At 47.4% G+C, this 24,977-nt stretch overlaps 1 protein-coding gene across 1 annotated transcript in view; it reads right to left on the reverse strand.

Moving 5' to 3' along the window:
* The window catches only part of EIF2B3 (eukaryotic translation initiation factor 2B subunit gamma), a 1,062,507-nt gene that overhangs the window by 1,011,330 nt on the left and 26,200 nt on the right, over positions 1-24,977 (reverse strand). Inside the window, exon 2 of the mRNA XM_069642355.1 lies at positions 23,672-23,828. Within this exon, the coding sequence (XP_069498456.1) occupies positions 23,672-23,819 (148 nt within the window). The 5' untranslated portion in view covers positions 23,820-23,828. The remainder of the gene's footprint in view (positions 1-23,671; positions 23,829-24,977) is intronic.

The following is a 24,977-nucleotide window of genomic DNA, read 5'->3' on the forward strand; positions in this document are numbered from 1 at the left end:
TGAAGCTGTCTTCTCCATTTGTGAGATCTTCTTTTACCCTATACCTGTTACTTCTTTTAGCTACATTTAAATCCAAGATTACTTGGTAGTCTCTCTTGGGAAGCATAAGGAAAACCCACGGTATACTATCACTCTTATACAGACCAAAACTTCTACAATTGAGGTCAAAGTTTTCAGCCATACAACAATATCATCCTGTGTGTCATACCGGCTCACAAATCCTGGAATTTGGAAGTTTCAGACGCAGAAGACCCTGAAAAAGAAGAAGTGTCCAGAACCCTGTTTCCTACAGATTGGTTATACTTTTTCTCCCTTTCCCAGATCTCTAAATTGTGTTTCCACAGGAGTTGTCATAAAGTTCCAGATACATGTCAGATGTCATGATGGAGGGTAAGGTAGGGACAGGAGAACGAGAGGGAGGTGAATTAATATTCTCCTCACAGGAACCTTCATACTCATCCCAAGAGGAGTTTGGACAGTTGTCTGAGCCCTCCTCATCCTTGCTTTCATTAGCATAGTTAGGAGAAGACACAGGTTCTGTGGAGACTTTTCGGTGGTCCCACAACCTTTTTACTATCTCTAGCGTACTTCCTTTACAGGAGAGGCCATACTCCTTACAAGATGTGAACAAGTTTTCCATTGGTACATTAAGGAAGGCCTCAAGCAATTGGTGATGGTTCTTATGTTAAATACAATAATTACTGTAAGGAAGGCATGATTATCAGAAGCACGAAAGACAAGGAGTACAATGCGAGGGAGTTTATTAAACAGTATAGGGGTGAGAAAAATACCTAACCTAAGCCTAAATCTAAGATGGGAGCAAGCTACGAATTTCAAAGTTAAGAAAACACTGTCCTAGTGGTGCTGTGTCAAAACAAAATGGCATATACTAAAAAACATTTTACCAAATCCTTACTCTATATAACAAAAGGGTGCGGGACAATGATATGTGTAACTAAAGAGTGTAATGTAAACTAACATTTTCAAAAGGGTTGCAGTACTTCAGGACTGCTGAACTAATATACTCCCTTGCATATGCGCACCACGGGGCAAGGCAAACAGTGGCAGGACTGTGAGCACCCCAGGAGTCTATAGGCATCAGGAAGTTGTTTCTTCCGGAAAGGCAGGATCCCTCAAATAAATGTATTTTGCCTGGCAGCGCAAGACTTTTCCCAAGCTCTCACCATGCAGGATTCCCCCCCCTCTTCTGCAGCTTTTCGTGATACCCCTTTGTTGGGTTCACCTTTGTCTTTACCACACTGTTCAATCACTTTATCAACAAAATGCGGGATTCACCTTCCCTTCCTTTCCCTTTGGCATCCCTCCATCAGCCCTGTAGCCTTCAAATCACAGTTCAGTTAACTTTAACAGTTCTATTAGCTTATAGCATTCAGGAATTCTTAATGTAATTTTTAAACAAATATCTGTTCACTCCGGTCCCCTTCCTCTGGGCTCAGACCTTCCTCTGCAGACAGTTCTGGCTTCCCTCGATCGGGCGCGAGTCTTCAAACCATCAGCATCCACTTGTTTTTTTTACAATCCTTCACACTTTCACATACTTGCCAGTTGATACAGAGACTTCTAATAGGTTATTGCATCTCGCCGGGTCACTGATATATTGTAGCAAGCGCCTTTACTTTTCACAATTACTTTTCATAATCAAGCTTCTAGTTCTCACAGCTGCCGTCCTACGTGCTACCCACAATGCTGGATGCAGTTCAAAGATTTATACCGCCCTGCTCTCCCGAGGCCTTCTGTTATCTGTAGTGCCTTTCACTTCTTGTCAAAAACCTTCGACTGTAGGAGGGGGGTTTGTACATTTGGACTTTTTCCTCGTATGGCCACTTTGACTATCCGCCTCCTTTCTTAGTTAATTTCTCTCGCAGCTTCTCTCACATGCACAATTTCGCGATTCTTCATCCGCGTTACAAAAGTGCTTTCCCTTGCAGTTTCTCGACCACCTAACAAGCACTTCAAAAAGAACTATCCTTTTCATTCATTATCACAACCAAGTCTCCCGTTTCACATACCTGCAGCGGCTGATTCGGCTGATCAAATGTCCTCCGTTCAGTCAAGGCTTTTGGCCCAGCGCGGCTAGCCTCCCTTCAAGTCCTCACGCCGTACATGAAGGAGGTACCGCTGTGATCTTCTGCAGTGGCAGGGAGCTGTCACTTTTGGATTCTGTAGCGACCGCCACCTCGCATTTGGTAGGACCACGGCCTCTCGTTCGCCTCCTGGTCTCGTCTGCTCTGCTTCCATACTCAGGTCGACTTCCTGGGATTTCCTGCCCTTCTGTTCTATTGGTCTTGCTCGCTTCGATTGCCTTTCTCGCCTTGCTCTCCAGGTGCACTCATGCTCTGCCTTTTATCCCAGCGGGGATAGCTAACAGGATTCAGGTGTGAGTCATCAAGGTTAAGTGCCTGACTCTGCCGGATCCTGATATTGGGTCATGTCAAACGGACAGTTTGTGTGTGAGTCTGTCTTTCTCTGAAGTGCCTTATCCGTGCAGCAGAGTGTGTGTAGGAAAGTGGGGATAAAGCTCCTAGATAGTCCATAGAATGAGGGTGTTCAACAAAAAAATGGGTGTAGGGATACCGCGTTGCTCCTCTGAGTGGCCCACACCCATGGGACCCCCCCCAAATCCAGGTGATCCTCCCGCACTGGTCCACCCACAGGGTCTGGATCCAACAGCGATGGCCGTGCCCCGGCCACCAGGATGACAGATCACAAAGGACTAGTCAGTGAGACACTCCTTGCTTTCTCACATACCATTCTCCTATGCAATGTGACTGATTCTGTTTCATAGGAGAACAGTGAAAGGAAATGCACGTTTCCTTGTTCCTTTCCATTTCGATGTTCTACGGTGAAACAGTAAGGTTTAAGGTCTAGGAACCATCACATAGTTCTAGGATTTGAGTCTTTCCTCTTGCTGATCAAAACTAGTTGAGAATGGTCAGTTATCAGTCTGAATTTCCTACCTAGTAAATAGTAGCAAAGATGTATAATGGGCGATTTGATAGCAATGGCCTCCAGTTCCATCGCTGAATATGTTTTTCTCTTGGGAATAATTTCCTACTGACCAATAGGATGGGATGTTCAAAGCCATCACTAACTTGGGATAACACGACTCCTAAACCTAACAAGGAGGCATGGGAGAAATCGGCTACTTTTAAGATAGGGGCTTGATACTGAGCCTGTTTTAAGTTGGAATAACAAATGTCATCATCATCGGTGTAAGGCAAGATTGTATGTAGTAACCCTGTGGGAGACTACACCAGCCTTGTCCTGTTGGCACTAGGTAACCCAACCGTTGGTATAGGCCTGTACTACACAAGTTGGTAGAGAGACTGAGCAGCCAGACTTATCTCAAGAGGGGTCAATGTGAGCTGTAGTGTTGTAACAGAGATTTGCAGTGACAGGTAGTCAAATAACACTTATACTCAAGGTTTCTACATTAAATAAATTAATAAATAATTAACAGTCAGTTTTAAAATAAGCCTTCTTTAGAAGGGAGCAATATGCAACACTTAAAATACACTTCAAAATACACTCCTTGAGTTCAATAAAGTAAGTAGATACCCTTTTGGGATGGCTAACAGATATTCCTACACCCCGAGGTGGTGATAGTTAGGACACTGGACATGAATATATCACTTTTCACACTTAAATGGTAATACTGAAGTTGTGGCAAAAAGGAAAAGGTTAGGGAAGGAAACAAAGGTTAACAAGTTTTTCAAACAGGTAAGCACTTTTCAATCCCCCAATGAAATATAGGTTAACCCTTTCCCAGCTATACAAGTAAGGGATGTATGACTTTTTGGAGGGACAAATCGACAATCAACACAAATCAGAGGGTAAGAAGAGTCTTCATGGAGTCAGGACAGCCAATGTCAATTGAGCAAAGTCTAGGGGTGCTTAGGCACTTCTTGAAGATATCACAAAAGTCTTGCACAATGTTAAAGAGAGTTTTGTTGCAAAAAGAAATCACTGTTGGGCCACAAGCTGGGAGGCTTGTGAAGAGCAAAGCTGCAAGCAACTCTGCAAAGACAGCCAATGCAAGTCTCCAGTGGGTGCAAGCAATCTACACACTACAAGAGGTAAGTACCCCTTCGTTCACAGTACCTTGAATCTGAAGAAAAGGTTCCAGCTGGTTTCTGTTCCTGTTGTAGTCCTGCAGATCCTGTTTCTGAACCTCAGTCGTGAGGACAAGAGGGAGGACGTCTGTGGACTCCTCCACTGTGGTTTAAAGGTCGGCGGCAGCATTAGGCACAATTCAGATCAGAGGTACTTTGCGGTTTCAGCTACTCGCAAATAGCACCACCGCGGTTCTTGGACACCTTGTGGACTTTTCTTGCTTCTGGGGTCCAGCACTCCACTGAGGTAGCTCAGGCTTGGTTAGTCCTGCTTCAAGGGAATCCAGAGGATCTTCCTGGAGCTTGGGTCCGGCTTAAAGGCGATGCACCCGATTCTGGTGTTCCTGTCCCCTGGCACTCGGTTCCTGCAGCAGCAATGAAGTACATCCAGCAGAGAGAGGGGTCCCAGTCGAGTTAGATTTGGGGTCGATTGGTCCCACCAATACAAGGGGAGAAGTCGTCCTTTCCGGGCTTCTCTAGTCGATTAGAAATTCTGAGCTACAGCATTGCAACAGGGATTTACCGGGCAAACCAACGGTGCAGGAGGTTACAGAAGGCTTCTTCTTTGGTTTCTTCTTTGGTTCCTTCATCCAGTGGTCAACTCAACCTTTCTGCCAAAAGACCTTGCTTTTTATACAAGTTTCTCCCATTCATTTGCAGCCTAGCTGTCACTCACACAGCAGGGTGGATGTCATCAAAGGACAGCCTGCCAGCTAATCTCCATTGGGTGCATTCCAGTAAACAAGTATACTAAGCACAGGGCGTTTCAGGAACCTCCCTTGCTTCCTGCCGTGCCAGAGACGCTGGAGCCAGGGTCGGGCTTCTGCAGTGAACCCTGCCAAATACAAAGCAAACGAAGTGACCAAACCTGGTTTGGCGCGCAGAGTAAATCTCAAGAAGGACCTTTCCCACAAGAAATGGCGAAAAAAGAAGACCAGGGCCTTTTTTACAATACGGGCACCCATGGGTGCATTACTGCAGCTGAGGATTCAGTCTGCGATAAAAACACACAATGGTAGGAAAAAGTAAACCACTGCCACCAGCCATTAATTGTAGAAAGGGTAACATAAATGTCACATGAAAAGGTAGACAAAGGGGATAATAAGTAACCCCTCCTGCACTCTATGAACGTGGACTGTCAATGGACGCTGGGGTTGAACGTGGACTGTCAATGGACGCTGGGGTTGTCGGAAGCGGCTGCTTGCTGCAGTGCTGCTTGACGGCCTGAGGACGTGACATTTCCTCCTTTTTCTTAGTTTCCTTCCCTGCTTTCCTGCCATTCCAGAGGGCGCTTCCTCTAAACCTCTAATCCAGTCCACGCGTACAGCGTACCAATGTGCTGTTTTAGCCTTGCTGTTTCATACTTTCAGCAATTTTCAAACCTCCGAAACTGTTGCAGCGTCTTTGTTATGCCATATCTTTCATCCGCCCTTTCCTCTGTTTGGTAGAGGTGTGCGGACTGCACTACGCCGGCACTATCTTTGCTTGGGCACGAAGGTCACGGAGCAACAGGTATGCTTTTGCAAGGCTCTAGCCCCACATGGAGTGTTTTCCTATTATTTCGCATCCACATTGCTTTTTGGGACTACAGTTCTGCGCGTTACTAAACAAACGTTTTTGCTCTTGCTTGCTGCTATGTCATTCTTCTTGCCTGACCCTGTGCCTAACTCCTTGGCTACAACGCCTTCGCCCTTTCCCTCAAGGGATCGTTTGGCAGATGTTTTGGCCTAAAGCGCCCATAGAAGGCAACACATGGTGCCAAACGCAGGGAACTATCATCTGACTCTAAGAGACCTCCAGCTAAGTCCTTAGCAGCTCCCTTTAAAGGGTCAGTATTTGACTTAAGTTTAACAAGGACTCCGCAAATATAAGTCAATCTGACCTAATCGATCGACCACAACAGGCGAAAAAAAAATTAGAAGAATGGGACTGGATGCATAACATTGAAAAACGCAGGAAACTAAAAACGGGTCTTCCATTAGGTCTTGGAGAAATAAAACTACACAAGCCACCAAAATACCTACTAAATTGTCCTTCACGATATCACAGGAACATGTTTCTAAAATTCAGGCTGAACGCCCTAAACAATCGAGAAATGCTATGGATACGAAAAAAGAAAGACACCGCAGACAACAAATGTCGATTCTGTGATGCGAGCGAAATAGAGTCCCTCAAGCATTTGATACTTGATTGCACAGGCACAATCACACAGCGGACCCTACATCTAATTAGCTTCAAACCTCAGAACTATGACATGAATGATTGGTGGTCATATGTAAGCGCCGGCCATAATATTAAACTATCATGCAGGATAATTGACTATTTAACCATGATTCTCTGTAATACAACTTGTGATAAGGAAAAGAAAATCCTTAATTAACAGTGATCCAAACTTAGCACCAGCACAAAGAACATACTGTGATTAAACACTGGAGAGGACGGATGAGATGCGGGAAAGGTCAATTATAACAAAAGTTCGATTTAATTATCGAACTGTAGTTTTATTAAAAAAAAAAAAAAAAAAAAAAAAAAAAGCCCTGCAATTAAGAAACCCCTCATTGCTCATGTGAATGGAAATAACATGGAACAGTCAACTCCCACGGCCCGACATGCTCTCCTTGGATGGAGGGGGTTACAAAATCCAACTACATCTCCCCCTTCAATCTCGATAGTAGTGAAGATCTGTCAATGTCTACTTCTGTGGCAACTCCCACCAAGTTGAAGGGGGTTATAAAAGCTATCCTTACAGTCCCGTCAGATTCCTTGGTAGGTACTGAGAGTACCATGACCATGTAGCCCTGGTGGGACTGGAAGGTCACTCTTATTAATGAGTTGAACAATTGTATTACATCCTTGGACTTTGATGCTTGGTTAGTATCATTAAATATCTCTGCTGAGGGGAGGCCACCAGGGGGCACACAGGCAATGGCTGCCTGAGTGCACAGCTCCCGCCGAAGCCTGGGAATCCGAGGGGATTGAGCCCCCCCCCCCTCTGAGACCCCCCAGCAGGCCCAACTTGGCGGATCAATTCGGCGCTCCCCCCAGCCCCCCAATGAGCGAAAGAGCAGGGCTTGAGCTCCCCAGGGAGCCGGAGATAGCAACCCGTGGCTCCCGGGCAAGTGACGCAGCAGGGCCTGAGCGGCCTCAGAGCCGCATGAGAAGCGGCCCCTCCACGGGCACGCACGGCCGCCGCCGCCCGGCCAGCCTTCTCTCCCCCTGCGACTAGCCCCCCATGTGTGCGGGGAGCGACCCGGTCGGGGCCGGGCCCCAGCGACTTCGGAGGGGCGGCCGCGGAACGGGGGCCCTGCTCCCTCCGCCCCTCCCCCCACACCCTGAGCCAGAGCACAACACGCCGGGATCTCCCGTGCGGACAGGAGGCAAGTGCACGCCCGGCACCCAGGGGCCTGGAACGGCGCCACTAGGGACCCGGCGCCCCCCTCCCCCCGGGAGTGAGAGGAAGGAGTGGAGCTGCCCCCCACCCCCGGACATCGCGGGTGTCCACTGCCCGCCGGAATCCAGAGCAGCAGAGTCAGCGGAATCACGGAGGGCCCAGGATTCGTGCCCCACGGGTGAGCGGACAACGGGGTGAGGGCTCCCCCGCACCCCGCTCGAGCGGAGAGGGGCCCCGGGAGCACGAGGGCAAACGTTGTGGAATTCCAGCTGGGGGCTCCAGTCCCTCCCCCCCCTCGGGACACAGAGGCAGCGCAACCAGACACGGGGGCGACCTGGGTGCGAGGCTCCCGCCTGCTGTTGGTGGGGCGTGTGCCCACCCAGAGGTGCCCCCCCCAAGACGAGGCCTGGAGAGGGAGCCACGGCGCCCTCCCCCCCCCAGCTCTGCAGGGAAGGCCCTTATGACCTGGACAGTGGGGCCCCCTTGAGTCACCACCTCCCCTCCACAGGGAGACCAGAAGAGGCCCCCGCCTACCACGAGGAGCTTGGACAGGGTGAGAGGCCCCCGCCTGGGAACAGGTGGGGCGTGTGCCCGCCCCCCGGACTTTGACACCCCCTTTTGGGCATCTGAGGAGCGTACAACCCAAGCAAGGAGGGACCTTGCCTTGCTCCCCCCCCCCCAGAACGGGCCCAGTCGGAACACCCCGGGAAGACAGCAGAGGACTGGCCCAGAGGGGACCCTCCGCCCCCCGCCGGGGCCACGGGGATCTGCACGGCAGGGCACAGGAAAGCACCACATGAGCTGGAGGGAAGCCTTACAGAGATACCGCTTCCAGGAGGTTGTAAGAAGTGACAAAGGCACGAACCGCAAAAGGATCATGGACCAATCTGCGGACGCAGCCCCCTCCTCGGCGGCAATGGAAAGGGGCTTCGCCTCGATCTTGCAGGAAATCAGGGACATGTGCTCCAACATTGACCAGAAATTTGAGAAAATGGACCAAAGGGTGGATAAGATCGAGGACAGACTGCTACAGGTAGAGTCCCACCAATCGTCAACAGCAGTCCAAGACGTACAATACAGCATGAGGCTGGAGGACCTGGAGAAGAGGGACGAGGAAAGGGCCCGGCAGATGGACGATTTCGAAAACAGGGAGAGGAGGAACAACCTCAGAATCTTTGGGGTGCCCGAAACGGAAGGGGAAACGGAGAGGGACATCACCCGAGCGGTTCGAGATATCATCACCCTCCTGTTCGCGGAGGAGATGACAACCGAGCTCACATTCGACAGGGTGCACAGGGCGGGGGGCAGGGCCGGGGCCCCCCTGTCGATTCTGGTCCGGTTCCACTATTACTCGGAGAAGACGAAGGTGCTGGAGGAGGCCAGAAAGGCTAGGGAAATCACCTATAACAACGCCCAGGTCTCCATATACCAAGACCTCTCTGCCTATACGCTGGCCAGGCGTAGAATGTGCCGCCCTCTTACACAGGTGCTTAAGGAAAAGGGAGTGCGCTACAGATGGGGCTACCCTTTCTCCCCGACTTTTGAATACATGGGCCAACGATCGACCCTGATCACGGAAGAAGACATAAGGGGAGCCATACAAGAGTATACAGTGGATACGAACCCCCGGAGGGGTCCGTCGGGGCCGGAGCATGGCAGACCCAGTGGCTCTGGTCCGTCCGGTGAGAGGAGAAGGTGCACCGGTGCGAGGAAATTCAAGAAAATGAACACCCCCTCCCCATCAAAGGACGGAGAACGTAATGACTCCGAGGTCTGAGTACGGGGTCACCCTGGTGTGCCCTGGTCAGAGGGACGCAGACTCAGAGGATTCACTACTAACAATGTCTCTACGATCAGCAAGTAGGTGGGGTCCATAGAAGGGTCACAGCCGCGGGGGGGGCTCAAGGAGATGCGCTTCTTACGCAGATTGCCTGGCCGAGGTGGGCAGGCTGGTGGTTCGGCCAAAAGCCAGCGATGGCAGAACTACTTGGCTGGACGCCGGGGCGGGGGGTGGGGGAGAACACGGGAGTTGGGGCAGTTCAGTTACGGTTCAGGGAGGGGGGGCAGTTGGGGTTTTGTTCTAAGCCCACCAGGGGGGATGGGGAGGGGGGAGAAGGGGAACATGGAGCTGAACTAACAGAGCACGCGGGGAAGAGCCTCGGGAAGACGTTGACCGAGAGAGAGGAACATAGAGATCATGGCTGACAGTCTGCCCGCCCTGGGTGTGGGCTCACTTAATGTACGTGGCTTAAATACCCCCACTAAGAGATCCCTGGTCTGTAGGGAATTTAGAAGGTCTCACCTAGATTTCCTCTTCGTGCAAGAGACTCACTGGCCGCGGGGGAAGGAGCCCAAATTGCGGGGAGGGGGAATTGGGGAGGTTTACAGTGCATCCCACAAGTGCAAAAAGAGAGGGGTTGCCATCTTAGTAGCGAAGAACGTGGGCTTCGAGAATGAAGCCACGCTGAAAGATCCAGGGGGCCGCTACCTGCTGGTGCGGGGGTCCCTGCAGGGGGCCCCACTAACCCTAGCCGTCATTTACGGCCCAAACGAAGGCCAAGGCCAGTTTTGGGAGGAGGTAGGGGACACACTCAAGTACTTCGTCCATGGCACGGTGGTGGTGGGGAGGGGGGGACTTCAACATGGTCCTAGACCCTGCCCTGGACAGGAAACGTACAGGTCCGCAGTCCTCCAGGGCAGCAGACGAGACCATGGCGCGTAATTTCCAAAGAGTCAACCTAGAATTGGGTCTGATGGACACGATCCCCGTCTCCAGAACAGACTCCCCCTCTTTCACATATTACTCAGCCATCCACACGTCGTTCTCCAGGATAGACTACATCTTGGTGGACGAGACCCTACACCCATATATTTCGGGCCACAGGGTTGACCCCGTCCCCTGGTCTGATCACGATTTGGTCCCTGTCACTATAGCAAGGGGAGGGCTAAGCGAACGCAGGGGGAGATGGAAGTGCAATGACTCCCTGTTACGAAGTCCTAGCCCAGGAGGTCCTCGAGGCCATCACGGAATTTTTCGAACTCAATGACAACGGGGAAGTAGGTTTACACACCCTTTGGGACGCCTTTAAGGCGACCCTACGGGGAGTCTTGATCAAAATGGGAGCTCAGAAAAAAAGGGAAAGGGAGGCCCAGGAAAGGTATCTTAGAGAGAAAATCGCCCTACAACATGGGGGTCCCCGCTCGGTCCCCCTAGACCGCGACCAGGTGGCCGCCCTGGACGATTATAGACTCCAACTGAAGGATCTCCTCCTCCACAAGACAGAGAGGAGTCTTCAACTGGTCAAACAGAAGTACTATGAAAAAGGGGACAGGGCGGATAGAATTCTGGCTTGGAAACTGAGGGAGGTGCAGGGATCCAGATCCCGGCCTTGACCAGGGAGATGGCGGAGGGGTTGGAGGGCCCGGTGACCGAGGATGAGGTGGAGCGCGTGATTAGTGGGATGAAGGTGGGCACTTCCCCGGACGAAGACGGTTACTCGGTCTACTTCTACAAAAGGTTTCGCTCGACCCTTTCCCCCCACCTGGTAAAAGTGTTTAACGTGGTGCTGGAAGGGGGGTCCCTCCCGGACTCCATGATGGAGGCAATTATCGTGGTGCACCCCAAAGACGGCAGGGACCCCAGGGAATGCTCCTCCTACCGACCTATCTCCCTGTTGAATGTCGATGTAAAGATTCTGGCCAAGGTGATTGGGGGGCGTTTGGAAGGGGTCTTGCCGAAGCTGGTCCACGGAGACCAGGTGGGGTTCATTAGGGGAAGACAGGGCTCAGATAATATCCGGAAAACTATAGACTTGTTGCACTATGCCAGGTGTCGGATTTGGACGCGAGCGTCCTGTCCCTAGATTCGGAAAAGGCGTTTGACAGGTGGAGTGGAGATTCATGGAACTTACCCTCCAGAAAATGGGCTTTGGGCCACACATCAGGGATTGGGTGGCGGCTTTATACAGGGCCCCAAAGGCCAGAGTTCAAGTGAATGGTGGGTTGTCGGCGCCCTTCCCCCTTTCGCGGGGGACAAGGCAGGGATGCCCACTCTCCCCTTTAATTTATGTCCTCTCCATGGAACCCCTGGCCATAGCAGTCAGAGCACACTCAGAGATCAAGGGGATTAGGAGGGGGGAGGTGGAATTTAAGCACTCCTTGTTTGCAGACGATATACTGGCTTATCTGGTTGACCCGAGATCCTCGCTCCCCCCCCTCCTGTCCCTGATGACCGCATTCGGGCGCTTCTCAGGTCTTAAGATTAATGCGTCCAAATCAGTCCTGCTCCCCATGAGAACCCGGGACCCGGGCTTGGACCCTCTGGACAGCTTGGAGGGAATAACGGTGGGGAAGGCCTCCATTCGATACCTGGGAGTCCTCCTCACCCGGGACCTATCCATCCTCCTCACCCGGGACCTATCCCATCTTGCCCCTGCCAACTACAACCCCGTTGTGTCAAGGGTTACCGCAGATTTAAGGAGGTGGAGGTCAATGATTCTGTCCTGGTACGGCCGCATGACGGCAGTGAAGATGAACATTCTCCCGCGATTATTATATCTCTTCACCGCCCTCCCAACTGTTGTCCCCGACTGGACCTTCAGGGTCCTCCAGAACGCGGTGCGTGAGTTCATATGGCAGGGCAAGACCCCGAGGACCGCAAAGAAGGTTTTGACCTTACCGAGGGAGGAGGGAGGGTTCGGGCTGCCAGACTTTCAACTTTACTTCCGGGCCGCCCAGCTGCGCGTCCTCCTGGAACACATGAAAGAGGGGATGGGCACTTACTGGTCCTATTTGGAGGATATGGACGCTCACCCGGGACCTCCTGTGGGCCCCTAGCAAGTTCATCCCGAACAGACTTAAATCTCACCCAACCTTGGGTGTTCTCTGGACAGTCTGGAGGGAAAGCCCCCAGACGGCACACCTAACATCGTGGCCGTCTCCGATGTCATCGCTCTGGGGTCACCCCCTCAAACTGGGAAGCAGGGGGTTCTGCAACGCCCAGTCATGGTCCGACTTGGGGATGGAGTGGGCAGGGCAAATGTTTAAGGAAGGGGAACTCCGACCATATGAGGAACTGAGAGACGCCCTCGGTCAGGTGTCCCTCTCCATATTTGAATACATCCGCTTGAAGGGAATCCTATGTGACCAGGCCTGGGGCCAGAACTTGAAAAGACAGCTGACCCCCTTCGAGAAACTCCTGGACTCAGCGACCTCCAGGAAGGGAGCGGTATCAGGGATGTATAGACTACTGAACACTGTTAAACTGGGGGAGAGAAGGGGGTTCTGCACTTTTTTGGAATGACTTGGCGGGGGAAGAGATCTCAGAAGACGCCTGGTCAAGGATATTTAAAATAGCTTTCCATGGGAACTTATTCACAGCGGACATGGAACACAACTTCAAGATCCTACAGGGGTGGCATAGAGACCCTGTGAAGTTGTCTAAAATGTTCACGGGAGTGTCCCCCGCATGCCCAAGGGGATGTGACCAGGTCGGTACGAGAGGGCACATGTGGTGGCATTGCCCGAAAGCTCAGGCATATTGGGAGAAGGTGAGGGGCTGGATCGCCGAAGTTTCTGAAGAACTTCTCCCCCAGAACCCTCTGACAATGCTGCTGGGCCTCCCCCCGGAAGATACGGACATACCCCGATACCCAAGAATGTGGGAAACAATGTTGAGGGCGGGAAGGGTTGCACTGGCCCAGAAATGGAAGAGCCCGGAGACCCCTTCGAAGGAGGACTGGCTAAAAAAGGTTAAAAACATGTTCCTGATAGATAAATTGACGGCAATGATAAACAATGACTTGGGCTCATTCCAAGCAAATTGGTACGGGGTACAGCAGACATGGGGTTGGGATGTGCACTGATCCTCAGGTGGGGAATAAGGAGTGAACAGGGCCCACGGCCCAGGGGACGATGGTCGATATTCAGCCATTCACGTAGTCAACGCTCACGCTCTTTCTCGAGCTCCAGACTTTCGGAGCTTTCAACGCGGCTCCCCAGTAAAATGTTTATACGGGGACTAAGTTTATGGGGGGGTGGGTTTGTTTGGGGAGGATGAGGACGGGGGGTTATTGGGCCAGTTATTTGCACAATTTTCGAAAATGTCTTTTGCCTTTTTGTTATATTATGAAAATGCTAATAAAACAAAGTTAAAAAAAAAAATAAAAAAATAAAAAATCATCTCTGCTGAGAAATACCACTATCTTACATTTGAAAAAGTCCTCAACATGTTCAGGCATCACCTGCAAGCTACTCGCCCATCATCAAAGTGAACTGTTGGTCTCAAACAGGGAAGCCATAGTAACAGTAATACTAAAGGAAGGGAAAGAACCACTGGATAGTATGTCATACCGCCCCATTTCTTTGTTGAATATTGATGGGAAATTCCTGGAGAAAATCCTGGCAAACAGAGTAGCGAGAGTAGCCCTGAAACTGGTACACCGAGATCAATGTGGGTTCATCGGGTGAGCAACACGTCCAGCAATATCAGCCGCATCCACCACGTGATGGACCAGGTTAAGTCCCAGAAGGGGGAAATGGCAATAGCATCTTTCGTTACCATGAAGGCATTCGACTCGCTGCAGTGGAGATGGCTTTTTCGGGTTTGGGGAGAACATCTGTAAGTGGCTGAGTCTGTTATATAACAAGCCGGTAGCGATGGTGAGGACAAATGAATTGTTCTCAGAGAGGTGGGAACTGAGCAGAGGGACAAGGCAGGGGTGCGAAGTGTCTCCGATATGGTTTGCATTGGCCCTGGAGCCATTGGCAGAGTTCTTGTGACAAGAGATGGCCGAGGCAGGGATTATAGTGGGAGGGGTGAGGCACATAGTGTCGTTATATGCTGATGATCTATTATTATACGTGAATAATCCGTGGTAGAATCTCCCAATGGTGTGGGAGGTATTAAAGAACTTTTGTCAACTGTTGGGCTTCTGAATCAATGAGGATAAGACACTGTTGTTCCCCCTGGCAGGGCTGAGAGGGTGTCAGGTGGAGGATTTACCGGGAGGGGAGATAAAGTGGGAAACAGAATCATTCAAATACCTGGGCATCCGAATATTACATGATATAGAAGAAACCTTCGTAAATAATACGGGAAGGGTGCTGTCAAGAATAGGAGATTCAGAGCAGTTCTGGAAAGGCCTGCCCCTCTACCTGATGGCACCATGTAAAATGGTGTTCCTCCCACGATTACTATAATTCAGCATACCATATGTAGCGAAGATGATCTTTTTTTAAATGTTGGATGGTAGGAGTACAGGGTGGAGAAGGCTTTCCCTAGCAACATTACGAAGACCGACGGTGGAAGGCGGATTAGGCCTACCAGATTATGAAAAATACTTTTTAGTGGCCTAATTGCAAATGGCACTGGAGTGGGTGCAGTCGGAGGGGGAAGTCTTGCGAGGGCTGGTTGGGTGTCTACCGCCCAACCGGAACAGGATTGAATTCTTGTGGAGTCTGATGGGGAATAAAGGGACGACAATTGTATTCGTAGCAGTCAGAGAAGTATGAAGGAAATACGTTTGGATGAAAGTATCTGGGGGGGGGCATACAAGAGAAATCTACCCTGGGGGGTGGACCGGACACTGAGGCAAGCGATAGGGAGGGCAGGAAATCAAAGGCTTCTCGAAAATGGATGTGGGGCTGTAGGGGACCTGTTTGAGAGAGGCAAATTACTGACGTTCTCTGAACAGTGCGCAAAGTTTGAATTATCAAAAGGGATTGTTTCTAGGATATGGATTGTTCGGAGTTTAGCGGAACTGTGGGGTGGAATACCGGTGAAAGCAGAATCGAGCCCACTGCTGCATGTATTGGTAGAACAAGAGGGGTGTCATGAATTTTTAAGGCCCTCCGGGAGGAGGCACCTAGGGAAGAACTGACAGTAATGGGGAAGTGGGAGGCGGATTTGGATTGCCAGATATCGGAGGGGGAATGGACAAAGATCTGGGAGCAAGTCCAGAAGGTGTCACGAAACACTAGGTTCCAGCTGGTCCAATAAAACATTCTGCATAGAACATATGTAACCCCTACTTGGCTGCGCGCAATGAAGAGAACCTTGAGTGATGAGTGCCCAATATGTGGTAGGGGCCAGCTGGACTTATGATCTGGGACTGTGGGGCTATATCGAATTATTGGGATAAGGTGGTTAAAGGCGTGACTGCATTATTGGGGCTGAAATTGGACTGCGACCCGAAAACATGCGTGTGGGGGATCCTTTCAGGTGGGAAGAAACATAAATAACGGGATAAAATGGCCTGATTCTTATTAATATTAGCTAAGCGGTGCATGGCGATCGCCTGGAAACACCCACAAGGACCATCAAAAACGCTATGGCAGGCGGGCGCCCGTAGAAGGGGTATGGCGGAATTGGAAATTATACAGGGGACAAAGACATAGAGGATTACGGGGTGACAGCAGTTGAGGCCATCTGCCGAATGATTGGCTAACCCCAATGATTTTAAATCACCATGAGGAGGGGGAAAGAGGGAAGGGAGGGAGGAGGGATTGGAGGGGTTTTGAGATGACGCACAGGGAATAGTGTCTATAATATTACTGCCACTCAGAGGAGATGGAAAAGACTGACGAGGGGGAGATACGGGCTAAGAAGTCTTGTAGGAATTGATAGAGAGACTGGGAACAGGTGGTGCGGGGGAGGGATAAGTTGGGACTGTTTGTTTGCCCTGTTTACAAATGCAAATAAAGAGTTTAAAAAAAACAGTATCCAGACAGTGGGTTTATCACCATTTTATGATATTGTATGATTTTGGGTTACGTATAACATGTTTTACGTGTTGTGTGTGTTTATAAAATGGATCTGGAATGTTCCAAATATGCTTTTTTTCAGCATCACCTGTGAAGGCATTAGGCAGTAGACACAGACAGCATAGTGAAGTGTAGGGTGCAAACTTTAATTAAAAACCACAAAGAGGTTGGGGGTAATGCCTACCTTGCTCTATACAAAAGTGGGATTTCCCTACCCAACTAAAACTAATGCTAGTCTGTGTCAAAAACCTATGCTTGCCCTCACATCTATTTGTTTAAACTGTGTAGGGATGTCGGCATCAACTAAAAAAGTGTTCAAACAAAAGTTCAGAGCTTCTTCCAGCACTAGGACTTGAATTGCTTTCTATAGGGATCTGAATCTGTGCGGGAGTAGGGGATTATTGAGCCAGCTTGTGTTAATTCAAATTGATTTGGGAGCATATGTTTATTGAACACTTTGCGATGGGACAGTTTACGACATTTATCACTGTTTTCCATGCATATGATTAATGTTTGGTACAAGGGACATAGATATTTTGTCTAACATCATAACCGCTAGGATAGGTTGTGTGGTTATCAGCACGTATTGAGAGAATAACTGTATTCTAGCATACAATACTTGTAATGTTATCCTTGTGTCTATCTATATGACTTTCTGTAAGATTGTAGTTATACAAATTAATGTACACATTGTAGTATTTTGCTTGATTTTTACCTAATGTTGACAGAAGTATTGTATAAACATCGATGGGTGCTTTAAGCTCCAGTCCACATTTAAAGAGGTTGTCCGTATGGACTTATGAATACACTTTAGAGCTTTAGCGCTATTTCAAGATGGCGCCAGCGTTCGAGACACCGTAAACATTGTAGAAGGACAACTCATGTACAATAGTCCCACGGTTGCGTAGCCACGGAACCCGAGACGACAGAGAGGAGCATAGGAATTTAGCGTTCACACAGCCCCGCCACGGCAACGAAATTAGGTAAATCCGCTTTACACGCTATTTAGTTTTAGCGTATTTAAATATACTGAGTGAGATACAAGGCTTGACATTCTGCATTATGAATACCTACAGGGATTCAGCAAGACCCACACTTACCGGCGAGTAGATCCAGCTATGAAGTAAAAAAAGTCTATATACAACGAGCGTGGAGAGCTGACCTACACACAGGTAGGCAGTGTCACCGCAGACTGTACATATTGAAGTAACAGAGTAGCTCTATCACCCCCCAAATACACTTATTGCACATTTTGCAGGACATTGTCCTTATAATTCCCCAGGAAGACGGGAACCTACTTGTGATCCACAACAGACCCAGATAGTGTAACCACAACTTCTGGGCGAGGGTAAGCATATTATTTGTTACCCTTAATGAGCAGTAAGATAGACTGATTTCAGTGTGGAGATAGGGGGACCCAGCGCTATTTTTTGGCGACTGGTCCCCCTACGCCACACACACTACCATCTTCATTTGATACTGATAGGCATATATATATTTTGCAGTGACAACATCATCTAGAAGATTAGAAACATCCGGTCTGCACTCCAAGTCCAGCACTAAGGTTAGTGCAACATAGCACCTATACTTGCTCTAGCACATTAATTTAAGCATATTTCCATGGAACACTGATTTAGTTCTTTTCTATAATTAATTTCAGGGGAACTATAAAGAACAGTCACCCAATATTTAAACCTGAAGAAGGGCGGTACACGCCCGAAATGCGTAGTTAGATGAGAGGACTACTCTTATATCAACATCAAATAACTTTTGTCAACTCAAATATTGGGACTCAATTGTGAATTTCATTACAAAACTGTATTACCATTTAATGTGACAATAACATATATTGTGTTCTTTTTGAGAGAAATTATCTGTGAGATAATGTTTGATAAGAATGTTTAAGGAACAAAACCGGTGTAAGATGTTGAAAAATACACAGATATGATTTATATAACAAAGAAATTGAATGTTTGCATTTTCGGAATCATCGAAAACTCTGATACTGAAACGAATGAGTGCAATTCTTTTGCCATTTGCTGTGCCCCAGTTTATTCACCGTGTTAGTGCAGTGAATCTTACCAGATCTCATAATTTCTGCAGTAAAGGTAGCACTTTACTATCTGGGTGCACCTAAAGTAGATATTGAAGCACTGTTGTCATTGTTAAGTTAACACTTTAGAGCTTACTATTCGTGAACTAACAAATTATAAGTGGTGTGCATCTCTACCCACAATTCACTTTGGGAAAGAGGCTTTCACCTTCTCCAGGATTCCAAACAGTTCACTTTCAATCACCAAGGGGTTACCTTCCCCCAAGCCTTCAAGTCTCTCTCAGTTTTCACAACAACATTCCTCAGGATTCTTTTCAGCTTTCAGCCTTTTTGGCTCTTTCATCAATATCACAAAGTTCAACTCTGTTGGTTCATCATATGCAAGCTTCTTTGGATGTCCAACCATAAACCTATACCTTAATCAAGTGGCTACTCTTTAGTGGGGTGTGCTCAGTCTAGGCGCAGTTGTCAGACCACACGATCCACCCATTACAGGTCACGCAACCGACACACCCGATTGGCTTCTTTTCACCAGTTTCACCACCACTGCTTCAGCTCAACAGTGGTATTGGACTTAACTTCTCACAAATTCTTTTCAACATTTGTTTTGACACCATTCACTTGTTAGATCTTCAGGCTCTCTCATACTGTTGCCTCATTTTCAACTTGCAACTTGTATAGTCCTTTTCCTTATGGCTCTTGCCAATGCTTGCTTTTTCTTAACTTGTGTTATTCACAGTTCTTTAAATTCATTACCAATACTTGCTTTCTTCAGTTTCTATGATTCACAGTTCCTCTGCATCATGAAACGCTTTTCACCACTTTCCACTTGTGTGACATTTACTCAGGATTACTTTCCTTTGGTTCAGTATTCAAAAGTGCAGCTCATTCATATTCAAAGTAACGTAATTGCAAATTCCCAGTTCACTCTCCTGCTGGGAATTTGAACCCTGCTCACGGGCTTCTCATTCACTTTCAAGTTTCATGTTCACTGCTTTTTCTGGCATTCTCCGCAGCCTTTTCATTTTTGTTACAGTTCGTTATTTACAAACCGCTTCTTTCATCACATTCTCGTAGCTGTTCAACATCAATGTTTAGCAATTTCAATACCAGCAATCACATTGCCTCTGCTGTCACTCGCTCACAGACAGACAAAAGTGACCACAGTTCAACAGTGTTTATTGAACTTCAAAAAGGGTTTGAAAAACACCCATCTAATCCTAAATCTACAGATGAGAGCATGCTACGACCATCAAATAATAAAGCAGTCATTTGGTGGAGGGACTTGTTAAAATGAGCAAATGCAGAAACTGCAGTGTGGCCGGAGGCGGCTACTAAATCAGATAATCAAGGAGAAGGTTGGATTGGAGTATGGAGACAGCTCATCGCAGATTTGTCAGCTTCTGAACGAGACACCCAGGAACAAGAGGGGAACTCCATACAAGTAACTATTGCTGTTCCACAGATCGATGGAAGCATGCGAACAGCGGAGCAAGAACCAGTGTAGGCCTGAGGTTGGGGAGGCCAAGGAAGGAGGGGGATAGGGTTGTGGAAATGTTATTGGAAATAATTGTGTGTTGTTTGTTTATGTTGAAATTGAAATAAAAATTGTTAAAAAAATAAATAAAATAATAATAAAGCAGTCCTAGTGGTGTCTTGAAAAAGGGCCTATACTAATAAACCTATTGCCAATCCGTACCTCTAAGTACAAATAGTGTATGGAACAATGTTATGTAAAAGAAAGAAGTGTTCAAGAAATGATATGTCAGGATGTTCAGGCCTTTGGCCTCCCCTTTCCACATTTTCAGCATGGGAGAAGGTGATGCACTCGAGTTTAGCACAGTCTCTGGCTTCTCTAGCACGAGGGTGCAGTTGAAACATTATTATCAGGGCCTTTTGTGTCCAAGTCTCTTCTTGCAGAGGGCCTGATGCGCCTGACAAACAATACGTTATTTTCCTTTCAGAATTTCACACTTACTCCATTTCGAAGGTGATTCACTATTCACCTCGGATCCTCCTCAGCCAGGCTCAGATCACTTTTAACACAAACCGTGTAGAATTTTCATGTATCCAAATTCTTGGGTGGTTCACTATTCACCCTAGATCCCCCTCAACCGGGCTCAGATCCTTTTAACACAATGTTCAATCAGTCTCCCTCCGCCGGGCTCTGACCAATTTAATTCACTTTAACACAAAAGCTGTCAATCGATCTCCCTTGTTCGGGCTCGGACTAATTTTTTCTTTTTTCTCATCAACTTGATCGGCAGTATCAACATCGAAGTCTTTTGATTGGGCACAGGATCTTACTTGACCCGTTGCAGGACCACTTCAATATACAGTTCTTTGCCACTCTTTCACATTTCTCAACTCTCAGTTTGATACCTTACAGAGACCTTCGAATGAGCATGCGGTCTGGACCACTCTGTCAAGGGTATCGTATTTTGGTTTCAAAGTTCAATCACTCATCTGTTTTTCAGTTTTTACTCTCATTGGTTATCACATGGGTTTCATACACTGTTCGCTTTTGCGCTCACCATACAATGTTCCCGCTTGCAACCTTGGCTTCAACACAGACCGGTCTGGTATCAGTCTCCCAAACTCACCGGCAGTGCTGATTTCACTGGTGCTGCTTTATTGTAGGAGACAAGATCAGTACCAGGGCGGCAAGCTATTCTCCCTGCCTTGATTATCGCCGAGGGAGGACCCCGGGTACCTCTGACACACAATGCAGGATTCTTCCGCCTGGTTTCTTGGTCCTACGCTTTCTATTATCGAGGCTTTGTGAAAGTAATGATTCCTCGTCGAAAAGGTCAAGGGCACTTCCCTCCTTGCGATCCCGTTCTGTTTTGCCGTCTTTCTCCTCGTGTTAAAGTGCCATTTTGGAACTGCTGCTTCCTCATGTGCTTTGCCTTGCTCAGTGTTGAACTGATTTAAAAAGCAAACTGTAATAGTATATCACAAAATTAGGTTTTACCTGCCTAGAATAATAGCTGTGTGCCATTCTTGAAAAGTGGTGTAGCTAACCTTGGTCTGAATTGAGCCATCCAGAAATAGTGTAATCACTTCCTACTGATCTTAGACTGTGTTCCACTGAGCTGAAATGTAAATGTAATTGTGTATTACACCCCAAGGTCCAATTCCCCTACACTAACTGTTATCCTGAATCAGAGTTATAGGTTTATACTGCTCCTGGAACAAGTGTTCCACTATTCTGAAAAGTATATTGTCCAGTTGACTTACTATGTGATTTCTTCCTGAGCGTCACGGTACAACTGCTAGGGTCTACTACCCTGCATTACTGTAAGTAATCCGAAAGTAACTTTTGGTTTTGACTTCCCTAGAACTACCATTAGGGGTTCCAAATTAGGTTATATATTTTGGACTATGTACTTTCAAGCATAGTGTGTTTTTCTATAATGTGTATATATGATCTGTGATAGTATCTATTTCCCCCAAGATTTATCTTGGCCTACTTATATTTATATAATCCATTTATTTTTACAATGCGTAGTGTTTCACTGTTTCTTTGGAGCATTTGTATTACAATTTCATTGTACTGATTCTACAGCCCTCTTCTCTCCCTCCTAAAATGAGCCTGACTGCCCTGTCTACGCTATCATATACTCAGATGGTACAGTCTTGTACTAGGTGTGGAGTCTTGTACTGCCTCAGTTGAATTGTTTTACCTGGCCCTTAGTTGGACTTCAGAAAAACTGTCCTAACACCGAGTATCTGACAACTCAGGTCACGGTAGCAGGAGTCCTCTTGACTCCAGGTCGGCAGTCTGACTCTGCCTTCGGACAACGCCAGCCAAACTCTGCTTCACTGCGACTGTCAGCACCTCGGTGCTTCAGACACGCGTCTCCCTACCTTTTCCTCTGGCTTCTCCGTCTGCACGCACCTGGCTTCCTTCTTCTTCACAATCTTTTTCTCCATAAAACTCACCTGAGCGGGCCTTTTATACCGCCCCTTTGGCTCCAGGTGCAGGATATTCGCATTGAGTTCACAGCGTTCTTGGTACTCGGCATCTGTCTTCCGAGTCCCAGTACCAGAATGGTGTGTGTGCATGTCTAAGTCAATAAAGCATGAATGCAAGTTCCAGTCTGGTCTCTTTCTTGTCTCGGTAACAGAGGGATGTTTGCGTATGTCTGAGGTAATAAAGGATGAATGTAAATTCCTATTAGATCTCTTCCTCGTCTCAGTACCATAGTGGTATAAATTGGGAGATGGTATTCTAGCAGAATAGGGAAGGGATTGGAAATATCCCATAAAGGCCTGGGGGATATGAGATTCTTGATCAGTCTCCTCCTCCCAGGTGATCTTCCCTTGCATATCCACCCCCAGGGTCAGGATCTAAGAGCGATGGTCTTTCCCTGGCCATTTGGGAGAATGATATTATGGGGAAAGAAGTGAGGACACTCTCAGATTCCTCACACACCCCAGAATTTAGCGTCACAAAAAGCTGAGGCTGAAAATGCAGAATTTTTAACTGAGTATTTCTACACAATTATATGTGGGGGGGTTAGGGTGATAATGTATGGATGCGTGTGGGGTCTCCCCCTACATATAATTGCAGGGAAATGTTCGAAAAGAAAAAAACATTCAGTATTTTCGGCTTCGTTCATGCCCCCCGACCACGAGATAATTCCGTAGATCCCTTTTCTGCAGTGTAATTGGGAGGGCAAACCCCTAATGGCCACTTCACTGCTACGGTCTGTGACTCTAGTACACTAATAGCCAATGAAATTCCGAAGTCGGACTACATAGTGAGAAATCACAATTCTGGTAGGCGCAGCTTTATGGTGCCCTAGATTTGGGGGGACGAGGGGTGGGGTGCGCAAATTTTCACTGTCTACTTTCAAGCTGTCTGGGTTACATGCTATTCATAGTTTTATTCCAACATGTCAGAGTCTTCACTGACCCACCAACACTACATGCATACATTGAGCAAACCCACCTCCCCAATTCCTACATAGAATCTGCTAAGTAGACATAGTCTGGGACCTACTCTAAACAATAGTGATCAAGTGTTTACAGGTACTAAACCGTAAAGGTGAGGAAGAAACACAAGGTGCATTTGTGGTTCTATGAACTCTATCCTGTGGAGCAGCTAGTTATTCATTGTTATGGATGCCACAGACCCTGTATTTTTCTGCACCCAATTTAAGTGCTCACCTGCTTAAACAAAACTCAATCGCTCACAACCCTATAACCCCATACATCCCTTAGCTTCACTAACCACTGAGCGTCAAGCTCTGAAGCCCAAAAGTATACAATGCCTCATGTACTTCTGATCATCAGAACAGGTGAAAGAGGTAGAAAGTGCCTTACCTTCAAATCCAACACGCTCCAACATGTTGATGGGATACCAGATCAGTGGCTTGCTGCCCACCAGAAGAAGTGCTTTGGGGATGCTTGAGGTGAGGTCCATCATCCGAGAGCCCCCTCCAACAGCCATTACCACTGCCTGCAACTCCATTGTTCAGACCTGAAAAACCAAGTGCAGAGGAACTCAGCACACTTGCGTTTATTTAGTCTATCAGCAGTGATCTCTTTCAGAGTATTCATACAGGATATAACACCCTGATACAATTCTACATACGCCTGCGATGGATTGACATTTATCATGGAACCAATCTGGTTGTAGAGGCCTGAGCTGTTCAACATATACCATCTTTACAGACCAGAGCAACGTTGAGTGTTGAATGCAAAGTAACAGTTTATAAACAGCATGGGTTTGAGAATGCATCTAAGTCTCTTCTAACAGTAGTTATCACATAACATCTGTGCCCGTTCAGACAGATGTGTGCCTATTTAGACCAATCAAACACTCTCCACAATCATGACATAGGTCTGAAGCGGGATCTAAAAGGTTTTAGGTCAGCTATAAAGTAATACTGTGCATATTTGAGAAATTAAGTTCTAAGTGGATCACTCAATATAATGTACATATAATACATGACTTAATATTCACACCATGATCTAATCCCCTAGTTATAAAGCCATTACCAAAACAAAGAAAAGAGAAAAGGTAGAGTGGTTGGCGGATATAGTTTTTTATATGAAGAAACCTTGTTGCAGAGAACAGTTGGGACCATATTACATGGAAAAGTGGATCCAATACAGGTAAAAGTAAACCAAACCTAGAAAGTATCTTTATGTATAGGGCACTATGTTCACTGATAGTCTCACTTGACTGTAAGCAAAAATATGGATACAACTAGAACTAGAAGCTTTTGCTTTTCTCAATATGCAACAACTCATAACTGTCACCACACATCAACTCCGCCACACGTTAGATGGCCCAACAAAAACATGTATATTGTCTGACCATGAAATACTGTTTAACTATCTGGCCCTAAACAAACCGAATGCAAACAGTAAACACAAAAGTATATCAAAAATGGCCCCATGGAACACCAAAGGCTCTCTCCCAAGTAGAGATTAGTATTCAACTACCAATTACACAGGAAAAGGACCCACCTTTAAGTTTGATCATTTAAAAAACATAGTTCTACTCCATTGATCTTTTGGCCTGAAGGAAAGTCAGGAAGGAAAAGACAATTGACAAAATACCACTCCAAGGTATTCTGAATAATTGGTTGCTGCAAAAAGTAGAACACGTCAATGAGAATAG

Source organism: Ambystoma mexicanum, chromosome 1q, assembly GCF_040938575.1.
Source record: "Ambystoma mexicanum isolate Mex_15411 chromosome 1q, UKY_AmexF1_1, whole genome shotgun sequence".
NCBI classification, from domain to species: Eukaryota; Metazoa; Chordata; class Amphibia; order Caudata; family Ambystomatidae; genus Ambystoma; species Ambystoma mexicanum.